General features: G+C 31.3%; 2 protein-coding genes across 2 annotated transcripts in view; one reads left to right on the forward strand and one right to left on the reverse strand.

The window, feature by feature from the left end:
* The window catches only part of LOC145279799 (FAS-associated factor 1-like), a 92,277-nt gene that overhangs the window by 73,903 nt on the left and 4,062 nt on the right, over positions 1 to 14,312 (forward strand). Inside the window, exons 12-14 of the mRNA XM_080131137.1 lie at positions 6,503 to 6,591; positions 11,610 to 11,690; positions 11,940 to 12,038. Of these exons, the coding sequence (XP_079987263.1) occupies positions 6,503 to 6,591; positions 11,610 to 11,690; positions 11,940 to 12,038 (269 nt within the window). The remainder of the gene's footprint in view (positions 1 to 6,502; positions 6,592 to 11,609; positions 11,691 to 11,939; positions 12,039 to 14,312) is intronic.
* Positions 1 to 14,312, reverse strand: part of LOC145279801 (large ribosomal subunit protein eL30-like) — a 145,251-nt gene that overhangs the window by 7,804 nt on the left and 123,135 nt on the right. The gene's annotated exons all lie outside the window — the stretch shown is intronic.

The following is a 14,312-nucleotide window of genomic DNA, read 5'->3' on the forward strand; positions in this document are numbered from 1 at the left end:
CTTTTATTCATTTATTTTTACAAACTGGAACAACCAGCCAATGGCCAGGTGCCATTCGACAAGGTATTAATGAGGTGGAAGGATTGTTAAGACCAAATTCAGCTACTTCACCGTCGCAAAACACACTCGTTATTGATACTGAAAATTAACGTTTGTATATTATTTAATTTGAAAACATTACGATTTAGGCTTAATTATTTCGCAAGGAAAAATGAAAAAGACTTGTTTAAAATATATATTATTATATTTCAAGTGTCTGCATTTGTTTAATTTTTTTTAATTTGTTTTTCTATTAGGTTGGTGCAAAAATAATGGCAGTTTTTGACGTTCAAATGAACGCCAAAAACATTTTTGCACCAACCTAAAACACATCAAATTCTATTTGGAATTTTTATTAAAATATGGTAATACTTCAGTTTTATATTTAAAAAAAAATAGTCTATATAATTTTATTCTACACATTCTTTACGAAACATAACCATGTAAATTTTTAAGTTTTTCTACTTAATAAAAAAATACTTTGCAGAAAATTAGTGTCAAATTTTTATTTTTTATTTTTAGGGAGTAATTGTTTTTAAGCAGTATTTTTCTTCTAAACTTATAGTTTTAAAATCAGATAACCCACAAAGATTAATGAGTAAATAAGGAAACTACTTTAAAGGTTTTTTCATTATTTGCCCATCTATGTTATTGTGCTAAAATAACTTCATTATTTAGAAAGCCATTCTTAACATGGGGAAGATAGAAGGTTGTGTTGTAACTATTCTGTACTTTCACCTAACACTTTAATAAACAAAAATTTCATAAAAATTAAATTTAACTTGAAAATACTATTAAAAATAACATGGTAACATTGATGCACAAGCACTGGTTTTTCAAACTCTAAACACTAAACATTCGTTTAAAATGGCACAGCTACAGAAAGAATGAATCTCTTTATGGATAAATTCATGTTATCGAAGGAGGAGCTAAAATCTGCTAAAAATGTCTGAACTAAACACAACTATGCCTCTGATTTGATTTGGTCCTCTCTCTTCAATACATCTAATTCAACTCTACAAAGTTTTTCAATATTTCTTATAACTAGCACTTATTATTTTACATATGAAACTGGAAGATAGCCTAAAACAGTTTCCTTCAGTTATAATCTATTTATTTATTTTACTTTTCAGATTAGAATGTCAGTAAAAGCATGACGTTCAGTTTTAACCCGTGGTTCACAAATTTTGCTGGTCCACCTTGTTGTTTGGATGAAACAGCATCCCCAACTTCACAACAAGTCATCCAGTTTAGTTAGTTCCTCGAAAACAGTTATCTCCACTTAAAAAATAGTGAGATTTCTAAGTTAATTGCCAAGGAATTAATTAGTATTTGGCAAGCAGTTAATCCACAATTGCCCTTGTTAGGGGAACGTTATATAGGACAGAAAGTCAATATATTTTGCTATGGGGGGGGGGGGGCAAACAGATTAACAGGAAATCTCTTGCAGAATCCAAAGTGAAAAGAATGAAGGAACTGCTAGACAGATTGTTTGATATATTTTCTATTAGCTGTAAATTTCTTGTCTTGAGATGTGATGACTTTGCAGTAAAGTGCAAGACAGAAAATTATCAAAAAAGCACACAGTCTGCACTTATCCTCCTATTAAGGAGGTAAAATTAATTCTATTGATTCAACTGCAATTATGTTCCTTTTTTGTGGAAAATAAAATAATATATTGGTTGGCTCTATTATTAAACATGAAATTTTTGCAATTTGCAGGTTCCACTAGACGAACTGCCATTTAGAGCAATTTTTAAATTGATGGAACAACAAAAAGCCTTACAGCATTTACTGGTCTTTTGGGGAAACTTTGTATCAATAATTATCAAGATTTGGCTCAAGTAGAATTCTAAAAAATTAGTGTCCCTTCCGATCATCATCTGACAGCAGAAGAAACAAATAATTTAAGTGTGAAGACCAGAGTCTACTTTTTGAGTATGCTGTTGGCATTTCTCGAGAAGTTAACCTAAGATATGCAGCTTAGAAAATTGGTCCCTTGAATCAAGCAAGATGGCCAACATAAGCCACAAGGTTAATGTGTTTATGGACCAGAGGTGTCTCTATCCTCAAACACTATTATAAATTAAACATTCTGGTCAAAGTGTATGCAGTTAGTTGGTTTAAGATTAAAACCGACGATAATTTTTTTAATCAAAAACAGTATATTTTAATATGATTCAGAACAAAACGGTTAACTGAAATCCAAATTACTGTTTTAAAAAGTTTAAAATATAGTGCTTTTGCCCTACTTCCGGAAAATATAATATCCATGATAAACTCAGATGAATTGGATGTGAGAGATGAGGGCATTCAAACGACGATTTTGTCCATTAGGTAAATAAATATTCATCCATTAAATTTTATTAGTTTTTTCAATTTACCCAAACAATAGTCAGTTTTATTCATATTACATCAGAAAAATATAAAGCAATGTGTTTTCAAATAATTGTTTTTTGTATTGTTTTTTTCCAGAAATAGTGAACAACTAAAAAAAGACTGAAAAAGATTACTGCTATCAATTTTGCAGCCACACACTTGGCAAATTTGATTGATTTTTCTCAAAAAGTTGTATATGGGCAGGAAGCAAGACATAGACACATTATTACAAAGTCATAATGCCAGCAAATTAGACCTTCATTTTCCTCAAAAGCAAATTATACAGAACAATTTTGTTCTATTATAACAGTTTGTATTATAGCGTTTAATAAAAAAATTAAAATACATGGTTCTTTAAATTGTATCAACTTGTATTATTGCATTTAATAAAAAAATTAAAATACATGATTCTTTAACTTGTATCAAGTTGTTATATTGTGTAATACATCTCCACATATCTTTTTGAATTGTGAAATTTAAGACTTGGTTACTAATTAGCTTTTTTTTTTTTTTTTACAATTTTTGTTTAATCAATACAGTAAAAGTTGATATATTTGGCTAGTTGTGATTCATAATTAAAATTATAATTCATGTATTTTTCTTTTAATGTATTTCATATAAATATATCAATTTTAATTGGATTTTTTATAAAAATAGTGAAATTTCAAAGTCAGTGTTGTGTAAAATGCTATGAAAATGAAGGATTTCTCAGCATTTTTCTACACGATTTTTAAAATTAAATGCTCAGTTTTCTGTTCAAGATGGGAATTTAATTTTTGCTATGTGTTCTTATCACATCAAATCCCAACTATCATCACCAGTGCCATGTTGATTTTCTGAAAAAAATTGCAAATCAACCTGCCCTACTGTGGCAATGCGCTCCAGATAACCTTTTAACAAAGCTCTGTTTGTGACACTTCGGTCTGACCCTAGGCATAACGAAGAATAAAGTAATGTTTTTCTTTGTTATCATAGTGAGACAAGTTCTTGTTGTGAATGTCTTTCAAGGTGGAACCAAAGATTGGATCTTAGTTGACTAATAATGATAGAATAGAGAGAGGCTAATAGTGGATCTTACATAAGAAAGGGGCTGTAACAAACAGAAAACATTCCCCCCACTAGATTTCAAAGTCAATTTTGAATTTTGTCAAGACAACAAAGAATGTCTATAGCAGCATCTCCCAAATGTGACCGCTATTTCCAATGTTATCTTCTATTAAATGAATGAGAGGTGAATGAAATGCATTATCATTTTGAATAGATTACAACAAGAAAGGAATGTGGAGAAAGACTGGTTGAGAGAAGGGATATAAGTTTTAATATAAAGGTGTTGCATGCATCTTTAACCTCTTCTATTTTTTTTTTTTTATGCAGATATAGCTCTGCAGGAATATAATAGCTCTACAGGAATATAATAGCTCTACAGGAATATATGTATGTTTTACTGAACCTGCTTTTATTGCTTAAGATAATTTATCTTTATATTATCTTTAAAGGGTGTTTATGATGTTATAATCTTTCTGAAAATTTGTTAAAATTCTAATTACCTCTACCATGGAGGTTATGTTTTCAACAGAGTTTGTAAATATATTTATAGCCATCAATTGAACAATCATTGCTAAAATTAGTACAAATATTATTTATGATGTAACTGGAAATTTATTTATTTTGGGAATATCTAGGTTAATGATCAAGGTTATCGGAAAGGTAAATGGCACAATTTTGGTGATGCCTTCAATTTTGTGCATTGTAGAGATTTGCTACTTGGCCAATGTAGTTTCATATCATTTTATCTTTTCCAAAGTTAATGTATGCATCTGTTGCTCTTTAATAAAAGTATTCACTATGCAAAATTTCAGCTTGATCAGATAGATTAAGAGTTATGTTTCCATGACATAACTTCCGGAACACTTCATACAATATGGAGAAGTAAGGTCCAAATAAAACTTTGACCTAATGTTACATTGTCAAGCAGAGGTATAGTCTTGTGACTAACTTGCAGGGGGGGGGGGGCATGAACAGGTAGAAGTCTCAAGTAATTCACAATTGTGTTCTTAGTATTCCCCACACTGAGGATTGAACCTTCAACCTCCAGAGGAATATCATTTAGAACTGAATTTTTACTTTATCTGTCACAGTCATAACTAATGGAACAAGAGCATTAAATAAAGTTCCAATCAAAATTTTATGCAGATTCCCAGGTTTGACAAAATATAACTGAAAAAGGTTGGAACTTACATTGGCCAAAACGTGAGAATAATATTTAAAATGAAAACTTAATCCAAATAATATAAACTTCCCTTTTTGTTATGCACAATTAAATTCATTATTATTAACCATTGTAATTTATAGTTATACTAGCAGGGAGACCCGACATTGCCTGGGATTGAATGTGGATCAATGAATGGTCAATATTTCTAATACTTTTATTGTCATCGAAATCGGTGAAAGCACCCATTTTTCAAGCAAATCGATTGATTGCCTGCTCTAGTTGGGGAACCTCCACAGTGCACCAGGAGGAAGCTTTACATGCCTCCCCATAGTGACTTAATACACAACACATTGTAGTCTACATTGCACTCTAGAGAACCTGCTGTTGATTTTATAATTTTTATATAATGGCTTGAATTTAAGTTTAAAATGAAAAAGTCAAGTATTATGCTTTAATTGTGCTCTAAACAAACATTAATTTCAAATTTGTCCCTATTTTATCAAAGAATTTACTGTTGATTTTATGTGCCGGGCTCTTCTGCTTGTGCAGTGATAAAACTTCTCAAATGCACTTGTGATGTTAGACTGTATAAGGGTGTTAACTTTTGTTAAAATCAGGCTGTTACTTCTTGAATCGGACTTTTTTGGATTAATGATTTTCGATACTTATCGGAGGCATTCTGATACAAAACCTATTCAAAAATATTCCCAGACACATGAAGTACATTTGTGTGAAATTTAAAAAAAAAATTTTTTTTAAATTGCTCCAGCCGTTTCATAGTTCATAAGAAACAAATTCATGCACACACAGCTTTTTAAATATTAGTAGATATAAATAATAAATTCCATTTCATTATCAGAGGAAGGAATTATACATCTGCATTTGATTTTCTTGCTCATTATAACAAAGTGATTTATAATTGTTATAAAATTTAGTTGAAATGAATCAAACAATTCACATCCATAACAAGTGTTATGCATATTTATGAACAAAAGTTTTCAACTATGTGGGGACATCTTAAGTAGGACAATACTGGGAGTAAATGTGGTATTGTGATGACCGAGATTATGGTTGTTTAGAATAGACATTTTTACTACTTGTAATCAAAGATGATCAATGACACCTATTTTCTCCACACTTTTGATGGCCTTGTGCCTAATTTGTTCCGAGTGTAAATTTTTTATATTTTGGGGATTTCAAAGTGTAGTATCTGTTCTGATACTACACTTCCTCTATCAAGAAGGGAGAAATCGTTTTAAACTGAGGCAATTTTTATTTTGTGACAATCCAGGGAGCTGGGTTTTATTCATATTAAAAACCTACCTTGTATCTAATTTTGCCTTTGTGGGATGCATTTTATGGCAGAAAAACACTTGAAGACTTATTAGAAAAATTTTTTTGTTTTTCTTATTTACATTGATCTTTTGAACCAATGCGTTTCAGGTGAAAACATTATTACGTATTTGTATGTCCTAGTAAAATTAGTATAAATACTAAAAATTACGAAAAATGATCGGAAGTAGAAAAATAATTGGAAGTAAAAATAAAATTTGAGTTTTATCGTGGAAGAGTTGTGCGACAAATTCAGTATGACAATCAAGGAAGATAACCCTTGACTTAAATTGACAAATTAATGGTCCACCATTTTTAAACCAATGCATTTCAGAACATAATTGTGGCTGAGTTTTTGTTAAAAAATACATCTAGCACATCTACTGGATCATTTTTTGGAATTTTATACTAATTCTGCTATGGCACGTAAGTATGTAATGTTTTCACCTTAAATGCGTTGGTTTAAAAGATCACGAATATAAACAAGCACTAGAAAAATTTTTTGTTCTTTCTTTTTAATAGAAATTTTTCTTTTTTCAGGTTGTATAAATTTGGATGAACTCATGTCTAGTTTAATAAATGCTTATGAATTATTCCAAGATCAGCAAAGGCAAGATATTACAGAGGAAGTAAGTTTGTTTTCTTGTTCTAATATATTTTGATTTTATTAATTCATAGAAATTTCAAAATCTTCAATCATTCTCAAGTGCTTTGGCATAAAAAAACAATCATTATTTACTCACTAAGTTCTTGCACAAGTCATTACCGGTAGGTATACCAAACTAAAATTTATTTTCATTATATCTGAAAAGTTTTCATGATGCCACATAGATTTACAAAATGTGAACAGTGATATCAAAATTACTTTATTAGCTCAAGTAGCCACTTAATTATTGTGTATGTATACCTGAAGAGTGTTAGGAAGCGCTTAAAAAAAGGGAAAAGTTGTTGAAACTAAAAAAAAAAGTCATGACAAGAGTTAAAAATGATCAACAAGATGCACAAAAGCAGTCGTATGAATAATCAGCTTGGTGTAACTAATAGAGCGAGGACAGAAATAATCAGTTTCTGTTATTAATCACGTGTGACAGTGACTATAACAAAAGACCGGACATAGGATTTCTGATCTTGAACTCAATATATTTAGAAGTTCGGTTAGTTTACAAGTTTTTTAGTTTGCGACAGTTGACACTACTTTGTGGCTTGGAACAGATCAGACAGATAGAAAACCACGGCAAACAGTTGATAATAAAATTATCAACTTTATAGAAAAATAAACAATGGAAAGATAGAGACAGAACAGACAGCTGATAAACAACACCAGACAAAAATAAAAACAATACAGAGCTGCATCTTCCAGTGAGATTTTCTATCTCCACTTGTGTTTGTTTGTCATAGCCATGATGCCACTCACCAACATACACAAGGTGCTATTTAGGATACAGGTGAAAATAAACCAACTCATGTATATGGATGACTCCTTTCTGAAGTTAAAGAAATTAATAAATAAATCCTTCCCTCTTCATATCTCTATGACCAGGTCTGACCCATCTTTGAAATATCATGAACTATTTCTTTGGTCATTTTGTGATATTATCGACGTCCTCCTTACCACAGTTAGGATGCCAATTTACGATAAGAAGTGATTCATAGAAAACGAAAGCCACAACAGAAATGATTCAGCAAAGCACATAAAAGTAGTAATATGAATAGTCAACTTTGGTGTGACTGATAGAACGAGGACAGAACTAGTCAGTTTCTATTAATCAGGTGTGACCGTTATGAAGACAAAAGAGAAGGATGACTATTGGAAGTCTGATGAATAGTCAGTTGGAGTTGTCAAGTAAGACAAAAGATCCAGACATTGTATTTTTGATCCTCAAGTAAATATATTTTGAACTGTTGAGATAGTTTAGAATGGCTTTTGAGTTGACAGCAGTTTGTGGCTCAGATTAGGTTTGGACAGATCTTTAGCAGATGAGAAGATGGACTGATCAACTAACTGACAAAAATGCGTCTTCAGCTGGCTATCAACGAACATTGGTGGTGGTTGGGGGGGGGTCTTCTATCACATCGGGGCACATCTGAGTTGTGCAAACAACGTTTTTTTTTATATCCTGGTGTGATCATCCGGCTATAATATTCAAAGTTTGTTGGGAATTAGAAAAATTTGAGGGTTTTTTTTTTTCTTTTTTATTCTAATCAGTCACCATTTATCAAGTCCAAAGAGCTAATCGATAAGGGTTGAGAACATTATCAGTTGGTAATTAGCAGCACGGTAAGAGAATTGGAAGTGATGAGTTAAATTGTTAGAATTTGATCAAGTGTTAAGAATTTTTTTAACATTGGACTCAAGACCATGTTGTAATGCCTTATAGACAGTTCTTGGAAAGAAACTCTGTTCATGGAAACTTTGATGTTACGTACACAAGGGACGGGAAGAAAGTAAAATTCTTTACAATGGTTTATGCTAAATGAGTTTTTGCAATGAATGTTTCACAAAGGGAACCAGAGGTTGGAGCTTGTGCCAATTTTCATGGTATATAAATATAATTAAAAATGCAGGGTCTGAACAAGTGAACAATCCTTAAAAATTAATGCTGTGATGAATAAAAATTAATGCTGTGATGAATAAAAATTAATGTTATGATGAATAAAAATTAATGCTGTGATGAATAAAAATTAATGCTATGATGAATAAAAATTAATGCTATGATGAATAAAAATTAATGCGATGATGAATAAAAATTAATGCTGTGATGAATAAAAATTAATGCTGTGATGAATAAAAATTAATGCTGTGATGAATAAAAATTAATGCTGTGATGAATAAAAATTAATGCTGTGATGAATAAAAATTAATGCCGTGATGAATAAAAATTAATGCTATGATGAATAATTATTAAATTAAATCTGCCTAAACGTTTGGTAAGATTCCATTGTCTCAACATGCAAAAATGAGACGCAAGTGCAATGTTGTTGATATAAGGTTAATTTCAATGGCTAAAACATTAAATATTCTTAATGATTCATAGCACAAAGATCAGGTTAGATTTTTCTTTTGATAATAAATTAAAAAAAAAACTCAAATTTTATCAGAACAGATTGAATCAGAATTTGATAAAAAAACAAAAATAGATTTTAAAAAATGAATCGCAATTATGTTTTTGAAATTTCTATAAAAGAGAATCTATTAGAGGTAGAAGCTTGATATTTTAATTAGTTTCAGATAATAAAGTTAAAAAAATATTTCTTATAATATTGTGTCCATCACTGTGTACACTTCATCATGGCCCTCAATGGAATCAACCTAATCTTCTAGATATGGCATGTCGATGCTCATTCATCCATGTGCAGAGCTCCTGCTCATATTTTTGCCAAATGTCCACAACCACACAATATTTGGATACTTCATTACATAGTCATTCAGGTGCATGGTCATCTGACCATTTCCAAGTCCTATGCAGTTTCTCACTATGTGTCCTTTGCTGCCACATTCGTAGCAGGTTATGCTAATGCTGGAGTCATTCTTGGTAGGACTTTATCATGAGTTAAGCATACATTTGTGACCACACAGGGCTCTATGGACAAATTTATCTTTAATTGACTTTTGACAACTAAATATTTTCGTTTACTAGCCAAATAGAAAAGTTACTAGCCAAACCCACATGATTTTTAGAATATGACATTTTAGTTCTGTGACGAGTACGTACATCATAAAGATTTTTCTGTGTTTTTTTTTTTTTTTTTTTTAATAAGTGTAATTCTAAATATGCACCAAATTTTATGTTGATACTTGAACGTATAAACATTCTAATTTCTTCAGATATTTTTTTTTTTAAACAGCCTTTGTTAAAAAAGAAAGTATATTGTTTTGTTAAACCTTTTATTGTTTAAGTAATTTGACTTTGGTCGTTTTATTAAAAAAAAAAAAAAAAAAAAAGTTGAAAAGATATTTTTCATTCAGTAGTGAGCTTTGCAAGAGTGTCGGTGAAAGAGATACAACTGTTTCACTCGCAATGGAGAGCCCTGCCACATGTTGATTTTAGTTTCCAGTCCTTGTCAGCACCCTGGCTCTTGCTATCAAGTCTCTCATGGTCAGGGTTTCAATTTTTGGCACCATGTAGAGTCTGATAGAGATGGCATCAGGGAACCCCCATAACAAAAACCAGTTTAGCAAACCTTTCCATCCCAACTCTCTCAAACCCAGACAATTCAACTAACCATCTGATGCTTGCGTAAATGTCCACTTGATCGCCGGCCTATGTAATCGGTGCACTTCCTATAAGCTGTGAACGTCTCCTGTCATTGGGCCTCTATCTGCTCTGTTTGGTTACTGTTGTTTATTTTCAAGTAGATTATTAATGCAACCCCTCCAGATACAATGAGAGGAGGCTTGCCTCATCATCCACCTTTTGAAGTATCACCATGCTACCATATCACTGGTTATGTGTACCTTTGCTATGGTAATGACCAAAATAGCTCGAAAGGTATATTTGATTAATTCTTATTCCAGCCATGTAAATTATTTTATTCTCTTTACCAACAAAAGTAGTAGTACTTGCCTGTTAATTGTTTGGCGTCCAAAAAGATTTGTCCCTCAAGCAAAAATGCCACTATTTTGGGTTGCCAAAAGCACCTATTTTGCATAATAACGATAATCACCTCGAAATCAAACAATACCAGGTTCTCTCTCACACATGTCCACTGTTTTCTTACAGCAGATGCATGCTAGTTAACCCTTTGGTCACTCCACACCAGCACCCATCAAAGGCCCATCTGTCTCTGAGACTCCCCAAGACCCAACTGACCGCCCTTGCTCATACTACTGAAATAATGTGTGTGTGTGTGTGTGTGTGTGTGTGTGTGTGTGTGTGTGTGTGTGTGTGTGTGTGATACTATCAACCTCCTTCCGCCCCAGTATTAAGAAGTAAAATAAAGAGGTAAAAATAAGTTTAGCAGCAGAAAAATAGATAGGAAGTTGTTCACAAAAAAACACAAAAGAAAACTAAAATAGGATTATTAATCAAGATGTGGCAGTAAAAAGAAACGAACAATGGAAGTCAGTGTGTTTACGGGCAGTTTTAGAAGTGTTAATGAGTTTTGTATGACAGTTTACGATGGCCAAGTACAGTATACGGACAGTTTTGGGTTTGCAACAACTAATGACAGTTGAGGACAGTTGCTGTGATTTTTATGTGTACCTGTAGCTGTATAATTACCAAATAATTTGTCTATTGAATTTTATAAGACGCTAAATCTCAAGAGCAAAGTAACTCTTATTAGTATATGTGAGAATTCTACAATCACTTAAGATAAGCATTATATTAAAATCCCATCTCTACACAAATCTCGACTCCACCTGTGCAATATCATTTGACTAAAATTATCGGAAGTAGTCATTTTTCTTTTTGGTTAGAATTTTAAAAAAATGTTTACTCCACTGGCTGGAAATTGGGCAGTGTAAAAAAAATTGGTGTCATAATATACACCAACCCATTGTCTTTGATGCTGCTAGGTAAAAATATTCTGAGATGGTTCTTCATAACAACTGCTGATGCTATTTAAATATTCTTTACAATCTTTATCCAAATTTCCAGTTTTTATTCATTTTTGTTAAACAAGAAATGTTTTCTTTGTCTTATAGGATGAGCGTGAACGTCGAGAACGGATAAAACGTGAACAAGATGAAGCCTATGAAGCCTCTCTTGTTGCTGATAGGTTAAAGGTGAATTTTCTGTTTGGATACTTTTTTTTATGTTTTAAACATTTACTAATTAGAAATAATGTATGTACAGAACACTATTTCTCTGTTGTGCGTGCACTCTCTCTTTTTCTCTCTCTCGTGCCTGTGTGCCCCCCCCCTCTCTCTCTCTCCAGTTTGGATCCTCTACTTCTATCTGATGCATACACATATACACTTACGATTTCTAATGCACATTTTCTAAACCTTTTTTCTTTTTTAAATATTTTTTAGGAAGAGCGCTTGCAGCAAGAAATAGAATTTGAAAAAATTGCCCAACAAAAGAGGGAAGAGGATGAATTAGCCAGATTAGAGACCGAAAGAAACAAAGCAGTAAGTAATGCGCTCCATCCACAAGAATCTCTATGTACTGGCAATGTGAATTCTCACTTTATCCATACATTGCTTAGAAACAAATACAAAACATTTTTTTTTTTTTAAATTGGTAAACATTTAAAATAGGAAAATGTAAACCAACAATTTTTCAAGTTACTCTTTTGTTTTTTTTTTTGTTTTTTTTTTTTTAAATAAAAAAAAAAAAACTGTTTTGAATTACTAATTTATTTGCAAAAAATTTCTACACAAATATACCAAAATGCATGTTGGTTTCTTAAAATGTTATCCATTTTAATGACATAAAATAAAATTGTAAATCTTATCTCTAAAAATCAGTGTGTGTGTGAGTTTCTTCCTTCCTCATAGGTTCCGAAACGGCTGAACCTATCTTTTGCAAATTTCACACGAAGGTAATTTCTATTTCTGACAATGTTCTTAGATATGTTTTGTACAGAAATTCATCCGATAAGTATCGAACATTGAAACAATCCGATCTTAAAAATAGCTTTTCTTTCTTATTGATAAAGAATTTTTACAGGGGCATATTTTATGTTACCCCGGCAAAGAGAGATAATAAAATTTCAGCAAATCGTTTCTTTTTAAAAAAAAAAAAAAACAAATTTATAATAATCTGGAGATATAGCTTCGTGGTAGCTTGAACAAGATCAAATGATCCTTGTTCAAGCCCAGTTATAACTTAACATTTTTATTTTAATTTTTTTCTTATTAATGAGTTCAATTTACAATAAAAGAAAAGATACCATTTAAAATCGCTACAAATCATTTCTTTGTTTGCAAATTTTTAAATCAAACATTAATCATAAGTGACTTTTCCAGGGCATTCGTCAAGTCCAAATATCAGCTGAAGTGATATTGTAAACAAACACAGACGGAATTTGATGAAGGAAATTGTCATTATTTTTTAATGTTTTTTTGCGAATTAGCCCCTTGGCAAATTATTCCTCGTAATATATAATAGTCAACAGAGGATTGATAATAATGTATATGCAATCTACATAAATTATCATGTTTAAGCGTATTGTATGACTGGGAAACGCTGGTCTGCCATCTAGTTTGTAAATAATTTATTAAAACTATATTGATAAAATTAATTCCATTAAAATACGTTTTGGTTTCTTAGAAAACAAATCAGCTATTTTAATTAATTACTCCATGAAATTCTAATTCATAAATAACTAGCAAGAAAATCCAATGTTACTTGGGATTAAATAAGGAATATTACTATGCCCATTTTTATTATGCATATAACATTACTTTTTATTATTATTTACTGCACTCATACCCCCCACCCCCACCCCATGAAGTGGAATTAGAACTTTAGGACCACTTCCATTGTCTTTTCCATAAAATTTTACCTGCACTTGTAGATTTTATAGATTCTCTAATCTTTTTTTTTTTTTTATATAGAGAACATGGATATTAGCATACTTATATATCTATCAGGTTGACAAGAAAATTCTTGCAGTTTTTAACTTTTAAATTCAGATGAACATATCTCAACTCAAACAAAAATTTATTGATTGAAATAAACTCCAGTCAGAATCAACACATTTTTGCTAGTGCAAAACAAGTGTATTTATGCCAGTAATGTAAAAATCTTGCATTCTGGTGGTGTTGAAGGCGTTTTTGATATCGCTTAGGTTTTTTAAGCATTTCTCTCGCAGAAAGTTGTCGAGATGCTTGAAAAAGTGGTAGTCGGTAAGTGAGAGGTCTGGAGAGTATGGCGGATGAGGCAGTTTCATAACCTAATTTGTTTAACTTCTGCTCACTTTTGTTCACTATGGTTAAGTCTGTTCTAATTTTTTTTTTTTTTTCAATTCTCTTTCAATCGGTAACATAACTCTACAATTGTTTTTCAACCATCGCTTAGCATTTTCAAAATAAGACCAATACAGTTATCGTCATCATCTGGTTTTGGTATTCAGTAGTGATGGAACAATTCCAAATTTTTCCCCAGGTTTGATACAGTTACCAAATTTGGTTCTTTTAAAATCTCCAAATATTTTACTATAGAGTTCTTAGTTTTCAGATTATCATAAAATAACAAACATGTGCATAAATATTTGCAAATGTAAAAATATGCTTTTGTGTAATCTATATATTTTAGTTTAGCTGGTAGCGTAAAATCAATTTTTTATCATTAATACAATTTTTGTCAGTCTTGTGATTCTCACTTCCCTTATTTTGTTCTTATATTCCAGTACCAATGTTTCTCACAAAGAGTGGGGGGGGGGGTTGCTTTTTTTCTGG

The sequence above is a fragment of the Euprymna scolopes genome, chromosome 7 (assembly GCF_053919585.1).
Source record: "Euprymna scolopes isolate OS-2025 chromosome 7, ASM5391958v1, whole genome shotgun sequence".
Taxonomy (NCBI): Eukaryota; Metazoa; Mollusca; class Cephalopoda; order Sepiida; family Sepiolidae; genus Euprymna; species Euprymna scolopes.